This window comes from Rhopilema esculentum, chromosome 3 (assembly GCF_057945365.1).
Source record: "Rhopilema esculentum isolate cy_ngs chromosome 3, ASM5794536v1, whole genome shotgun sequence".
NCBI classification, from domain to species: Eukaryota; Metazoa; Cnidaria; class Scyphozoa; order Rhizostomeae; family Rhizostomatidae; genus Rhopilema; species Rhopilema esculentum.
The window spans coordinates 5,779,833-5,796,161 of record NC_142817.1 but is presented as its reverse complement, the minus strand read 5'-3'; the positions used below and the strand labels follow the sequence as shown (position 1 = coordinate 5,796,161).

Below are 16,329 nucleotides of genomic sequence, written 5' to 3'. Positions count from 1 at the left end.
GTTGCCTTTTGTCGGAGCCAACGTTGCAGAAGAACAGGCATAGTTGGTGGGAGATCAATCAACTTGAAAAATCTATGAATTCCTTTCCCAAATCGGTCCATGCTGGAAAAAATTGAGCACTTAAAACAAGTAAATATAGAGTCTTAAAATCTTGGCTGCAAATGGCTGGAAGAAAGGCTGCAAAAAGGCAAGAAACACTGATAAAAAATCAATACTGAATAATATAAAGATTGTTGCTTTATAAGTAGTTTTGATACACACAACGTCCCCATAAAATCTGAGTAAATTCAAAGTGTTCATTTTTGAACTGAGACCAAAAAACTCATGCATAGTATGAAAGGGTTGAAATATCCTTGCTTTGGCAAACTAGATCTGAAGCAATCGACTTCAGATGTACAAATCTGAATTCTGTCGATGCCACATCTCTTAGTCGCATGACCAGGATTACTCAAAATGATATGCTATTCCAAACTCTGGCAGGGAACATGGTGCTCAAGGTTGGGTAGAAGTACGAATTAATAAAGGGAATTTTAGTCTCATGAAACTTTTGTCTCCTTTCTAGCTCTCATGGATAGCGCTCTATCAGCCTTATAGATACGTTAGCAGCTGTAAATATCATCAGCTGTACCGTCTTCGAAATATATGTCCCTTAGTAGCTCAGGCTATCGACCGCGGTAAGGCAATTTTGCTGCAGTTCTGAAGGCTGAAGGTTGGGCTCTATCCTTTATTTAGGGAAGGACTAACAACGACCGGGAAGCTAAAGAAAACGAGAATAGAACAGTATCTGCATTTTGGGGGGGGGGGGGGGTGGGGTGATGAAGTCTGCATTGAAGGAACTGGCCATCCTTTGTCTCCATGCTTTGGCCTATGGGCACGGCTCGCATACAGGAATCGCCTTTACTTTAAGCAAGACAGTTGATGACAAAAAATAAATGATATTTCCAACAATTAATACCACCTTGACTCTCCAAATAGCAATCGGAAACCTTACATACTGTTGTTCTATACTGTAAGGGTTATTTACCTTGTCTTCGTTGCATATGCAAGTACGATGACGTCATTTTGCAAATAGTAAAGCTGACTGTTCACTCCAATGCCATTGCTTAGATAGAAAGGTTCTTCTGTTCCACGTTTTCCAAGCCAAACAAAGACATCCGAAGATAATTTTCGATTAAGAATGAAATCAACGTCGATCAGAATAATTGTTGAGCATTTCGGTCTCTCACGATTCACCTCAACCAAAGCTCCTAAAAAGGTATAACAAACTGCATTGCAATGGACTCGTCTAAGCTCATTGATCACACAATACAACACTGTTTGAAGGTGGAAGTGGGGCGCTATGGATAAATATTTTCAAGCATTTTACTGAAATGTAATAGGCTAAAATGGGGTCATTTTTGTTAATTTATCATAATTATTTTTCCCGAAGACGCAAAAAGTAAGATTTCTGTCTTCCAGGAGAGCTACAATATAATAATAATAATAATAAATAATTTGTTTAAAGTTGGCGTACTAAATGAATGGCTGATAGCTATAAAGAAGCTAATTAAGGCCAACTATCTATAAAGAGCTAGTATGAAATAAAAATATATGATACAATATTAAAAAGGTTTAAGGTATAATGTTCTAAATAAAACCTAACCCAGCAATAAATTTTTTACACAATCTACAGTCGCATTCTATAGGGTGTGCTCTTAATTCTTTTTTAAATGTTGCCAATGATTGGGACTCTCTTATACTGTGAGGTAGTGTTTGCCACAGTTTTTGACCTAAATATCTCACAGTTTCTATACCATAAGAAGTTGTCCTGGCTTTTGGAATGCAAAGATTATTTTTAGTTCGCAAATCATAATGTACATTTCTTGTTTCAAAAATCTCACTCATGAAGCTAGGGTTCAGGTTATGTTTGGTTTTGTATATTTCTATCATCAAGTACTGTAGATTGCGTTGGTGAATTGATACTGCATTATCCAAAGTCAGCAATGCTTCGTAGTCAGCATGACTGTCTTTATAAACAATTCTGAGTGCTCTTTCGTGGATTTTATTTACTTTAGCATTCAGACATCTGTCATGGAACATCCAAATTAGGGGGCAGTAACTAAACTGAGCTTTTATGAAGCTGTTCATTAGGAGACGCAGTTTATCAGAACCCATAAATGGCGAAACTCTAGCAAGAGCATGCAGTTTTTGGCTGGCTCTTTTGCATAAATTTGAGACGTGACTTTTGAAATTAAGATTTTTATCTATTATCACCCCTAGCAGTTTTTCTTCAGAGCTTTCTTCAACAATGGCCTCACCGATTTTGATCTTAAAGTCATCTTGATTTGTTCCAAAAGTAAGAAGATGACATTTCCCTGCATTCAATTTCATAAAGTTTTCTGGAAACCATTTTGATAAAATAAGAGCATCAGTTTCTAGCCGTTCTAAAACTTTATCTAATTGACAGTCAGCTGCAAAAATCGTAGTATCATCAGCAAAGTTACATACTGCAGTATCAGTTACCACTAAGAATAAATCATTAATATATAAATTAAAGAGAAGAGGCCCAAGGACTGATCCTTGTGGTACACCTGCAAAGGTTTCTCGCCAAGTGCTGAATGAACCATTTAATTTTACCCTTTGTCTTCTACCGGACAGGTAATTATAAATCAATAATTGAGCATCTTTACAAAAACCATAGGCATTTAATTTCGCAATTAATAGCTCATGGTCTATGCAATCAAACGCTTTTGAGAGATCCATTAGCAAGGCACCAACCACCCCTTTTTTGTCTAGGGAATTCTTGCAGATATCCATTAATCTCAACAGCGCATGCTGTGTGTTGAAACCTTTCCGAAAACCACATAAGTAGGGAACTAGGAACGTATCCGCGAAGTCGACCATCTGAGCATATAGAAGCCGTTCAAAGACCTTTGATAATGCGGATAGAACGGTGATAGGTCGATAGTTTCGTTTTTCTGTAGTTTTGTCACTTTTGAATAGTGGAGTTATGTCTCCTAATTTAAGATCTTCAGGAAACGTTTTCTGGAGCAATGAATTATTGAAAATTGTCGTCAGTAATGGTGCAAAACTGTCTTCGTTTTCTTTCAGTATCCGTGGAGGAATACTTTCAATTGTAGACGCTTTTTTTGTATTTAGTCTCAATAATTCATCATTGACTGCCTGCATTGTAATTGGTTTGAATTCGAAGAATGTGCCATGGTTTACCTTATCCTTAATCTTGCAGATGCTGGGATAATGTTTATATTTTATATTTTTACTCGAAACAACCTAAAAAGCCTCAAAATACGTTCTGAACGCCATTTCGGGTCGTTTCGGTGAAATTTATGCTGATTTTTTGAAAATAAGGAGTTGGTGATTTTTGAAAAAATTCATGACCCCGGACCTGCAAAAAAGTTGAAAAATCTTGAAATTTTTCAAAAAAAATTTTTTAATCGAAACAACCTAAAAAGCCGCGAGATACGTTCTGAACGACATTTCGGGTCATTTCGGTGAAACTTATGCTGATTTTTTGAAAATAAAGAGTTTCTGATTTTTGAAAAAAGTCATGACCCCGAACCTGCAAAAAAGTTGAAAAACCTTGAAATATTTCAAAAAAAATTTTTCACTCGAAACAATTTAAAAAGCCTCAAGATACGTTCTGAACGCCATTTCGGTTGTTTTGGTGAAATTTATGCTGATTTTTTGAAAAAAAAGGGTTGGTGATTTTTGAAAAAATTCATGACCCTGGACCTGCAAAAAAGTTGAAAAATCTTGAAAATTTTCAAAAAAATTTTTTTACTCGAAACAACCTAAAAAGCCGCAAGATACGTTTTGAACGCCATTTCGGGTCTTTTCGGTGAAATTTATGCTGATTTTAGGAAAAAAAGGACTTTGTGATTTTTGAAAAAATTCCGGACCTGCAAAAAAAGTTGAAAAATCTTGAAATTTTTCAAAAAAATTTTTTCACTCGACACAACCTAAAAAGCCGCAAGATACGTTCTGAACGCCATTTCGGGTCTTTTCGGTGAAATTTATGCTGATTTTTTCAAAATAAGGAGTTGGTGATTTTTGAAAAAATTCATGACCCCGGACCTGCAAAAAAGTTGAAAAATCTTGAAAATTTTCAAAATATTTTTCTACTCGAAACAACCTAAAAAGCCTCTTGATACGTTCTGAACGCCATTTCGGGTCGTTTCGGTGAAATTTATGCTGATTTTTTGAAAATAAGGACTTTGCGATTTTTGAAAAAATTCATGACCCCGGACCTGCAAAAAATTTGAAAAATCTTGAAATTTGTGAAAAAAAATTGCTTCTTGAAACAACCTAAAAGGCCTCAAGATACATTCTAACGCAATTTCAGGTCGTTTCGGTGAAAACTATGCTGATTTTTTGAAAATAAGGAGTTGGTGATTTTTGAAAAAACTCATGACCCCGGACCTGGAAAAAAATTGAAGAATCTTGAAATTTCTCAAAAAAAATTTTTGACACAAAACAACCTAAAAAGCCTCAAGATACATTTTGAACGCCATTTCTGGTAGTTTCTGTGAAATTTATGCTGATTTTTTCAAAATAAGGACTTGGTGATTTTTTAGAAAATTCATTACCCCCGGACCTGCAAAAAGTTAAAAATGTTTAAATTTTTTCAAAAAAATTTTTTACGTGAAACAATATAAAGCTTAAAATTTTACCTTTCTGAAATCATTTCTAGACATTTGGTTGAGCCTCCAAGTGGTATCTGAAAATGGTAGGAAAGAGTATTTATAGCATGTTTCACACTGAAACTTGAAAAAATCTCAAAATATGTGAACTTTGTAAAAAAAATATTTCTAGAAATAATGTCAAAAGCCTTAATTTATGTTCGGAACACCATTTTGGGTAGTTTCAGTGAATATTATGCACATATTTACAAAATAAGGACTCAGTGATTTAGTGACCTGCTAAAAAGTTCAAAAAATTTGAAATTGTTCAAAAATTTTTTTTACTCGAAACAGCCTAAAAGCCTTAATGTACGTTCTGAACACCATGTAGTCTCTAATAGGTACACTGGGAAGAAAAACAAGGATCGCAGGCCTCTCCGCAACGATTTTAGTAGGTGTGTGGCCCATGGGGTAACACTGATTGAAAGTGAATCCTTTATCACACACAACCAACACAAACATTTTTCCAGTGTTTATTATTTATATAGTGTCAAGGGATTGCCTAGATGGTGAAGGCTGTACTTTAAAAATGATTCCACAGAGCAATAAGACAATGTTGCAGATAAAATAGTAATTGTAAATGCAAATGGATGAGGTGGACAATATTGCTAGTTGTGCATGGCACGCAATCACATGCCAGAAACCGAGAGGCCTGATTTGCTTATATTTGAGATAATAAGTTTGTTTTGTTGGCTAAGAATGAAACTGGCAAGACTTTTTTATTCTGAAATATTTAAAACCTGGCTTCAATGGTAATGCATCCATAAGATACCACAAAGAACTGTTAGAGCAATTGTACAGCAGCACTTCAAAAGAATATTCCAATTTGCTGACAATCTTGTATTGATATGCTTGTTTGTACCATGTTATAGAAATAAAAATTTATCTGAGAAAAAACCCAAGAATCCACTCTTGTGACCCTGGTACCTTGTCAGTTGCTTTCATCAGATATTTCTCAGAGATTGATATTCTTGCATATCTGATGAAAATCTCAAGTATATATCTTTGATTTTATAAATATATATATCATGTGAAAAGATATTTTCAATATATTTCTAAAACCATTAAAATATAAAATTTAATGATATTCAAAGGCAGCCAGCAGTTTTGGAGAAAGCAGGATGAGGAACCTGTCAGTTAAAAAATGGACCACGGTTCAGCAGCGGGTCAGCAACAGTTGGTCCATATTTTCATTAACCATTTCAAATTCAGAGAAATAAATGCTTTATGGCCAAAAAACAGTAAAATAAATCCACAAAAAAATAGTGAAACCAAACCACACAAAAGTAGTGAAACAAACTATTCAATGTAAAAGTAATTTGCCATTTTAGAAAATGTCAGTTGAGAAATTGACCATGATTCAGCAATGCGTCAGCAATTGTCAGACAAAATACTCATAAAACATTTCAAATTGATAAAAAAGTTAATGTTTTAGGACTTAAGGGACAAGGAAATGTATCCACAAAAGAAAATTGGTGAAATCAAAACTATTCAATGTAAAATTTATTTGCCATTTTATGAAAAGTCAGTTGAGAAATGAACCATGGTTCAGCAATGGGACAGCAATGATCAGGTTTTGACCTGGTCATCCATGGTAAAATGATAGCAAATACAGACAATTGTTCTTTTTTCTTTTCTTTCTATTCAGGGTAACTTCTTACACAGTCCAGAATCAACATTCTCAAAGAACAAACAAGTTAAGTTCTTTGCAGGCAAAATCTTATTTCATTGATCAACCATTGTCATTAGCCATGGTCAGAACTTGTCAGAATCATGGTTCAACCATGGTAGGACCATTGCAAACTATGGTTAGCCTGTGAACCATGCTTGGGTTTTTGCAGGGGTAAAAGTGTAACCTCAGTGAATATGTTGTCTTTCAAGAATCAAACTGCTAGCCAATGACAAAATTTAATTATTACAGCTAAATATATACAAAATTGGTAAAAGAAACTTTCTTAGTAACTAAAAACATTAATGTAACTGCTGACTTTTAAGCTGCAAGGTAGGTTGTAACATGTGGTAGCTCATTTTCTTACATTGGACATTCTATTTCAACCATTTCCAGTAACATCAAGTTTAGGACCAGTGCATGCTGCAGTATAAGCACACATTTAATGTAAAGAAACGGCCCTCCTAAATTGCTATTCCAATTTTCCCTCTCAATGCAGTAATTACGGAACTGATGAAAGAGTCGAAATGTGATGCTGCTTTGCACTGCTAAGTGAGCTGGTTGAACCTCGCTCGCCTGGCAACCTTAACCACGAATGCCAGCTTGCAGGTTGCATTTAGGGGTTCCCTTTTCATAATCAACCACTGGCATTAAAAATAACATAATTTGCACAAATGCAAATTTCACAAAAATAATTAGGTGAGAAAAGAAGTTGGCAACATACCGCAACGAAATTGCTGAGATTTTCTTCATGATGATGCCAGTTCGTGTTGCAACCGCCCTCTTTTGAATTCCTCCCAGAACAGCATTCTTCGTACTTTATAGCAGCTTGCGTTTAAGCTGATTGTAAATAGATGTGTCCAAGATTGGTTGATAAGAACAAGGGAATGAAACTGCAATCTCGACCTTCGTCCATGGCCGAGTCGTGCAATCCAACATGGTGTTCGTTCCCGCCGTGTTCGTTGCCTGAAAAGCTGGAACCGAGGCTACAACAACTTCCCCAAGGATTGCGCAGCGTCGCAGGATCGTCGGTAGGGTTCATAGGACCAGAACGGCTGGTATAGAAGGGGGAAAAATTTCAAAGAACCAACAATTTATTGGATATTCTAAGATATTCTTTAAACTTAATAAAGGTTTATCTCTGCGTAAAAAAAGTTTCTTCTTCCCTTACTTTCGGTGTGGACGCTCATAATGTAGACAAAGACTTTTTTAAAACAGATAAAAATAATGGCGTTTTAAAAAATATCCACCACCGTGTCGACGGAACCTTGTTTTGGTTCCTTGGTTTTGCTAACTTAGTGTACTATGATATCCTTTCAGTCGGTGTAAACGATAAACAAAGTGCTCTCAATAGCTGCTACACATGACACTTTCATGCAACATGCTGACAGAGAATGTCGAAAATATTCACGGAGGGCATTACATGCGGCTATTAATACTTTGTGAAATGAATTCCAAGCCCTTTTCCAAAAGGCAGCATTGAAGATAGTGAGCACATAACTGCACATAATCATAATGGCGGTTAAAGCTTACTTTCCACTGAGCGAAAAGCTGCCGCGCGAAACCTGTGAAGATTTTGTACGATTATCGTTTAAGCTTTCCACTGCAGCAGAAATTTCTCTTTTCTGGTTCTTTTAAAAAGGTAAATTCCACAACTGACAGTTTCAAAGGGCCAACAGTTCTTTATTTTTCTTATATTTGGCTTCCGACAGGGTGTCATTGCAAAGTCTTGGAGGGCAGCTGCCCACCATGACACCCCATAGCTTCATCTCTGAATCCGACCCATCCTGCGACAACAGTTGCACTAACAGCGCATGCTCAGTATATAATCAATCAATATTTATTTATGTACACGAGATACCTTTCAGCAAAAAATAACTATTTACAAAAAAAGAACTATTAAAAAAGAACTATTTGCATATTTTTGCTCTACCAAGGGGTCGTGTTTGGGTCCTGTGGAAGTTCCAAAAGTTACTCTCTAATACCTGTTTCAAAACGAGCGATGGATTCTTTTCCTCGAATGTTGTTAGGGATATCATTCCAGTTTTTTGACACCAGAGAAATAGAAACCTCGCTTTGCATACTCTAACCCAGGGGTCGGCAACCCGCTGCCCGGAAGGTACTTTTGTGTGGCCCGGAAGGCCCCTGTTAACCTGTAAATAATTTGGCCCAATGCGCGAGTGTCAGCTCGATATTGATTCAGTGATCTTAGATTCTTGCCTAGATTAGCATTCCTCGTTAACATTACTAGTCTCTCGAACAAGCTGAAGAAGAAGCTTCAAGGCCATTATCATTTTGTGAATGTCATGTATGAACATGTCATGTTCCTGCTTATGCTACATCTTTGGAAAACTCAGCTGAATCAATGGAACTTGGTTCACTTTCCATCTTCAAATGGAGTTGATCGAGCTGCAGGGTACCAGTGAATTGAAACAGAAATAGAAGGAAACTCAGATAATCCCGTTTTATATGGAGTATCTCCATGGTGGATGATGGTTCATATCAAGGTCTGGTGCAGCATGCCAAGAAGATGTGTTGCATGTTTGGAAGTACTTCTCTCCTTTGCGAAAGTCTCTTCTCAAAGATGAAGCATGCAAAGAGTCGACTGCGATCTCGCATGACTGATCAGCACCTTGAAGGCAACTTGCGGCTGCCAACATCAACAATAGACCACTTTCGCAATGACGTCAAAAGGTTTTTTAAAACGAGGTGCGAAATTGAAAACGAGAATACCGATGTTCCAGTTGCCTTGGCATTTTCGCACAACTATCGAAACACCGATCTTGTTTGGAAAATTAGAAGCGTTTGTTTGATTAAAATTGAGCAGTTAAGATCTTGAAATGGAAGAGTTTCAATCGTTGCTTCCTGAAGGAAAAGTTGTCGAGTGTTTGGAAGATTTGGGGTCATTAACAGTAGCGGAATTAAAGAGCATTTTGAAGCGCTACAAGGAGAAAACATCCGGTGTTAAGGCCGATCTTGTTCTTCGCACGTTTGCCGTATTTTGCCGTGCAAAAACATTTAGTGTGCATTCTGAAGATGTGTTAGATGAATCCTCTCTCCTTTGCCATGAGAAGGAATACACCTACGAAGCATTCCATCAGCAATGTCAGCATCTTCCATGGACATCTGACCTACGTGGAACACCGGCTTTTAATTTTCTGCAGTTGTACGAATATTTGGTTATAAGAACGTCCAAGTTCAAGCACATTCTTTTGAAAAGTACATCATATAAGAAGCTGAAAGCTTTCCAGTTCTTTTATGAAGGGTTTATAAAGAAGATTGATGTTGCAACAGATAACAACTTTTCTTATTTTGATGTCAGAGTCAAAGCTTCAATGAAGAAGTGTTTATACAAAGTAATTTTAAAATTGTCAATCAATTCTGGTGATGTTTGCTCTGCTGCATGTACTTGTCCTGCTGGTATTGGTCTTGGTGGTTTTGGCAACTGCAACCATGTTGGGGGTGTTCTCTTTGCTCTTGAAGACTTCAACAGACGTGGTTTACGAGAGTATCCATCTGCTGTATCATGCACTTCAAAGCTGTCTTCTTGGAATGTTCCAAATGCAACTGCTCTTAAATCCATCAATCCCTCTCCAATAGATGAAGTGATAATACAAAAAATCAAGTTTGGAAAGGACAATGAGAAAAGTAATTTGTCTCACTATAAATCCTTTGATCCACGTGCTCCATCTGATAAAGCTATTGATGATAAAAGACTTGAAGCCCTCAAAATGAAATTGGCAGAAGCTTTACCAAACAGTGGTTTTTTTGGCTTTCATGAAATTTCTGAACCTGCAGATTCTGACACACTTGCTTTAACTGAAGCCACTGCATCCAGTCCTGAACATCCTTTCTTCTATGAATCCATCTCCTTCAATGAATATTACGATATTTCAACTTCCTCCTTCAAAGAAATGATGGACATTTATTGCCAAAACACAACATTGTCCCAAGAAGAAATTTCCAATATTGAAAAAACAACACATGGTCAAGCTTCAAATGATGATTGGAAAAAGCATCGAATGTATCGTATCACTGCATCAAATTTTTACTCTGCTGCTGTAAACTCTGTTGAACCTTCTTCTAAGCTTAACTCTATGTTTTATAAAACTTTCACAACAGCTGCAACTTGCCATGGCCAGAAACACGAAGGACATGTTAAAGAGCTTTATATAATGTTACTGAAAGATAAAGGTATCAATGCTCAAGTTTCTGATGTTGGTCTGCAATTGTCTTCCTCATTTCCTTATCTTGGTGCTTCATTAGATGGTGTAGTCACTTACAAAAATGAAACATGGGGATTGGAAATCAAATGTCCATTTTCCAAGTACAACATGTCTCTTCAAGAAGCTCTGAAGGATAAGAAGTTCTTTCTTGTTGAAGATGGTGGTAATTTTAAGCTGAAGCGCAAGCATGCATACTTCTACCAAGTTCAAGGCCAAATGTTTTGTGCAAACTTAAAGAGAGTTGATTTTGTAGTTTGGTTTGGAACTGGGAGGCCATTGTTTGTTGAAACCATTTGCTTTGATGAAGAATTTATGGTCAATTATGTTTTTCCAAGACTGAAGTATTTTTTTTGTAGAGCAGTTCTCCCTGAGTTTTTCACAAAGCGTGTTAAACAGGGATTTAAATTATATTTGCATGGTGGCTGGGAGAATTTTGATAAAAAGCATATTTTATGAAGTGATAATATATCTGAAGTAATAAGTAATAGACCAGTATGTATTATTTTAAAAAAAGATAAGTATTTGTAGAAGTGTTTAATATCATCTCTACTACTGAGCTAGCCATCACAAAACATTCTTAATTCTATACGTTTGATAATTTTAAAAACTTGACAGGAATATACACACAAAGCCGTTTTTGCATTGTACAATATGATTGTATTAGATATCTTTGTACAGACAGTTGTTAAAGGTTGAAAATATGTTTATCTACACTGTATAACATCATAGTTAATATACTTTCAGATAATATGTATTTATGACATTATTGGGAATACTATGATTTGGACAATCAACTAGATACTTAAGCATTTTAGACAACTATTTTGATAAAATATGATATTTCGAACATATTTGTATATACAGCTGCATAATGATTGCATTAAGCATGTAGCAACTTAGAACCATCCTGTTTTATTGACAAAAAATGTGTACAGCTCTGCCTATACAACATCTAGCACTATATGACAGACCAGTAAACAGAAATTTTCATTACATACAACTATGTGTATACTATATATATGTAACAGGGGCGGCTGGGAGTAAATTTTTTTTGGTATTACTTTTTCGAATGTATGGAAGATGCATGAAAAGGAAAATTAACAATTTCTTTATGAAGGAATTTTGAACCTCCTCAGCTGGAGGGGTATAGGGGTTTTACAACACTCCCCCCCAAATTTGGCCCAGCCATACGTTGGGGAAATATGCATATCTTCAATTGACTCTAAACAACAAACAAAAAGTCACTAAAAGACATAAATTGGTCGGGTATACACATTTTTGTAAGCAACTAAGAATCTGAGCGAATGCTGAAAGTTTTAAGTTAATTGGCAATTTTAGTGCTGTATCTCCTAGAAAATAAATGCAGATACTTCCTTGCTCGCATATCAAAAACAAATCTATTAAGAGCCTGATTTCCTGTTGGTCTTTTTAAACAAACTGGAGGGCTGTAACATTTGTCCGAAGGGCTTGCGAGCGGTGATTAGTCGTGAAAAATATTTGGCGGCCACTTCCTCTGAGCCACCATGTGGGCCCGTTATTAGAATCGCGATTGTAATAACGGAAACCACTGCGTGAAAGCCCTCTGAACACATTCAAGGTTCAGTTCAGTTCATCATTCATTTCAAATGCCTTTACATAAGCAACTTGCAACATTTTGAATAGCTACAGTTTACAAATGTATAAATAAATTTGAAAGGATGCAGGCTAAAAATTTATTATAGAAAAATACATGACGAGATATATCTGGCACGGCCTTTCAGTTCGAGACGTTGCTAGTGAGTTAATTCCACCCGTTTCAAAACAATTAGAGATACAAAATAATAACACTTTGAACACCCAGACCATGATCATTCACTTGATCTTTCACAACACGATTCATTTTGAAACAGCTAACTTACAAGCAAAATCATAAAACAGCACTGGCAAAAGGTAAATGGCCGCGTTATTAGAATCCCAGAAGTAATAACGGGGCTGCTAGGCTCCTTTATTTCAAGGACCAAGAACAATTGAATTTTACGTCATCGGTGAGTCCCGTGACAAAGACTTTGCTGTTTCCGTTATTAGAAACGCGAAAGTAATAATGAGACCGGGAGCCTCGAACTAGCTTTGAACCATTTGAAATACCATTGAAAAACATAATAGGCTTCCTGTGGTTAAGGATTAGCAGGTAATTATCATCGCCTTCAGATGAATAGAGGACAGATACCATATTATTTCTACGTCATTGGTTGTGTCTAGCAGACGAATGCATCAAACTGATAAAGACTTTGGAAAAAGTGTTATTACAGTAATAACGGTAATAACACTGCCCGCCGCCCCTGATATGTAATCATAAGATTAAGGCTGACGGGAGGGTGCTGCCCAATTGTATCAAACCACTCGTGGTTGGAATCGAACTCCAGTTTGCTGCTTCAAAAACCAACGCTAATTCCACTGAGCCATACAAATATATATAATTATTCATAATAATTTTTTGCCAAAAATTCTATTGGTGATATAATATATATATATTATTAAACGTTATACCTAAATGGTGACTTGCTATTTGTTATTTCTGCTATACCTAGTTATCATTTGAATTTACTAAAAAAGGTAAAAAGTTTGTAAGGAGGCAGCATACTGTGAAGATTTGATCAGCAACAGGGTACAGTGAAAGAGGTAAAACACCATCAAGGATGTGATAATTTTTAACTCTTCCTATGGCTCTTTCCACATGTATCCGCACTGAAGCAATTCGGGCTGTTTCTTCAGTTTCCTCTGCTGAAAGCTGTGCTCTTGTGCCTTTAAAAGGAGGAATGTTTAAAGTAACACCAGGAGGAAGGATATCTTTTACATCAAACCCACGATCTGCCATGATGTTGTCACCATCCTCTAAAAGTGATAACACACCTGATTTGAGAGTAATTTCTTTGTCAGAAACTCTGCCAGACCATAACTTTGATATGAATGTAATGCATCCAACTGGTGAAATTCCAACAAGAGCCTTCCATGTGTTGTGGTGTTTGTAATCTGACCATGTTTGTGACTGTGATTTCATTGATGATGGAACCTCTATGAAAACTTCAGTACAATCAATGATAATTCTAGTTGTGGGGAAATCTTTGAACTGAGATGGCATATTTTTACGCACAAGGTCTTGAGATGGAAACGGAAATAAAGTTGGGAGTTCATGATACAAAAAGCAAATCCAGGTTGTAAAGATCTTTGAAACTTGACCAGGAGAGATTCCAAAGCGATCAGACAAATCTGAAACAAACAAGCCAACTTTCAGTCTCATCAACACCAACACAAACTCTTCTAGATGAGAAAGTGTGCGCTTTCTGCCAGGCTTTAAGGAAGACTTTTCATGGTATTCAAGATCAGTATTGAGAGAAGATTGTTTACCACGCCAGTAATGCATTCGAGACAATTTTGGTTCAAAATATTCAAAAGTTGCCAGTAGAGAAGAGAAGTTAGGGAAACCAGTGTAAAACTTTGTTGCAGATTCATCAGCTTTTAATTTTTCAATTGAAAAGAGAGACTTCTTTAATTCTGCTATCTGTAACTCCAACAGGGCCACTTGATCGTTCAATGTAGAAATCTTTAGGTTCAATGCTTCAGCTTCTGTTTTGAAGTTATCAGATTCAATAAAGGCTTTCATAATTTCATTATCAATATTACTAGAGTCAGAAGGAAGATAAACAGCTGAATTTACAAAAGAGAAATCTGTTTGCGTTGATATTGTAACAGAATTATCAGCAACATCAAGTGCTTCTTCAAAGAAATCTGGAAGAAAATCAGTAGCAGCAGATTCAGCAACAGTGAAAGATGGTCCAGGAACTGTAGATGCAATTGGCAATTGGATTGAACGGTGCGTCGGAGGTTTGCGTGACTTAGGCTTTATTGCTATTGTGCTACTTTCATAGAGATTACGGGAAGGAACAGTCCCAGTAACTAGACGCCAGTGAGTGGGATTACGTTTGATATCTACATCAGCAAAATGTTTTTCACAAAGAACAGTCGCGCTTGTAACTTTAAAATCATCTCTTCCATCTACTCTTTTAATTAAATTGCACCAACGAAGTTTCTCAGGATTTTTCTGTGGAAATCCAAAAAAATGTAGGCCGCTTGCAGTTCCGTCGGTATTATAAAAAGTGCTATAGCATCCGTATGCTGCACATTGACGTCCAAGAGACCTCTTCTTTTTCTTAGAAACACTTTCCGACATTTCACAGTGCTCTTTCTGACTCATTTTCACGAATAGATCAATTTTAAGCGGATGTATTTCCAATAGTAGTTCGAATCGCAGTGCTTACTTTTTGCGAAATGATGTTGGAACATCGGTATTCTCGTTTTCGATATGGTACCTCTCTATCAAAAGCCGTTTGACGTCATTGCGAAAGTGGTCTATTCTGCCAAATATTGAGAAGTTGGCCAAGGACGTGCAGCACCAAGTTGCCCATTAGCTTCTTGTAATACACTGAACAGTGAACATATACTTTACATCTATGTTTGTATTTACGTACAGCTTCCACGTTACAGTACATTTTCCGATAGACACATTTTTATTGATTAGATTAGTAGTTAGGTTATTAAAATTATACTGTATTTTGAGTTGCGGCCCTTGTATGCATTTCAAAAATCAAATTTGGCCCCCTGTTTTATAAAGGTTGCCGACCCCTGCTCTAACCTAATTTTGGGAATTTGCAGGTCTCCACAGTTTCTTGTTCTATACTCTTGTTCTAGCCTTTTTGCCCATCTTACAATTTTTCGACAAAAACTTTCCATGCGACAGCTTTTTGCTTATTACTTTTCGCTCAGGCAAATATACTTGAATACACTAGGCAACTTGAAAGGGAATTTTTAAGCCTTTCTAAATTTACTATATCACAAAATACAAATAGCAAACCTTCCTTACCAACAAACGATTGTAAAATTGGCCTACCCTACGAGGACAGCATACAGCTAAACCTATGTGCAGCCTACTTTTGCTGTTGGTAGATTTGTGGTCCAAAAAGAGGATTGTTACAAAGCAGTAACACTAACATTCAATAATTCTTAGAGATAAAATCGTAATTGTTGTTTTGATAAAGTTCGAAACACTCCGACTCCATTCACCGTTCCGGGTCGATATCATCGATTCTGTATCTTACTATCTACAGACGCTTCTCAAAAATTTGAAATCATCGTCTTGAAATTAGTTTATACTGAGAACTTCATGCTGTTTGGATCACTCGGTCGCGAGTTAGAGGCCCTTCACATGAGAAATCCCAGGCCTGTTTGAAACTCACGCCGGCCTGAGTTCAGTTCGGCTGAGCTAATTTCCTTCGCGTTCACATTGATTTTTCAAATCGGTTGGAATGAATTGATGAATACTGCGTTTTCACACATGCAAGTATCAGGTGCTGTAACAAGAAGTTTCTCAAGCAATTCAGGGTAAAAAAAGGTAGGGACAACGAGATTGGAAAACACTGGAGGCACAGAGAAATGATTTACATATTAAGTTCCAGCCAATTTAAAAAATCTTGTTCACATGAACTTTTAACGCCGGCTTGGAACTCCAAACCGGTTTGAAAAACCGAATCTCAGGGCGGCCCGAATTTCAATTCGTCCAACTCATGTGAACACTCAACGGGATTTGACCACACGCCAAATTGAACTCAGGCCGACGTAAGATTCAAACCGGCCTGAAATTTCTCATGTGAAAGGCCTCTTACTTTGTTTTGAATATTTAGATATTTCTTTAGATTTGACGGGAATTTGGTACTGTAGTGAA

The 16,329-nt window shown here is 36.6% G+C and overlaps 1 protein-coding gene across 1 annotated transcript; it reads right to left on the bottom strand.

Annotated features, from left to right (window-relative positions):
* Window positions 1-11,536: 11,536 nt before the first annotated feature.
* LOC148960511 (uncharacterized) lies at window positions 11,537-14,959 on the bottom strand. Its single transcript, XM_089112303.1, has one exon. It carries the CDS (start codon window positions 14,803-14,805, stop codon window positions 13,138-13,140), a length of 1,668 nt encoding a protein of 555 aa, XP_088968429.1. The 5' UTR covers window positions 14,806-14,959; the 3' UTR covers window positions 11,537-13,137.
* Window positions 14,960-16,329: the final 1,370 nt, after the last annotated feature.

Coding starts and splice junctions, on each gene's coding strand:
- LOC148960511 (XM_089112303.1), bottom strand. CDS start 14,805: ATGAGTCAGAAAGAGCACTGTGAAATGTCGGAAAGTGTTTCTAAGAAA.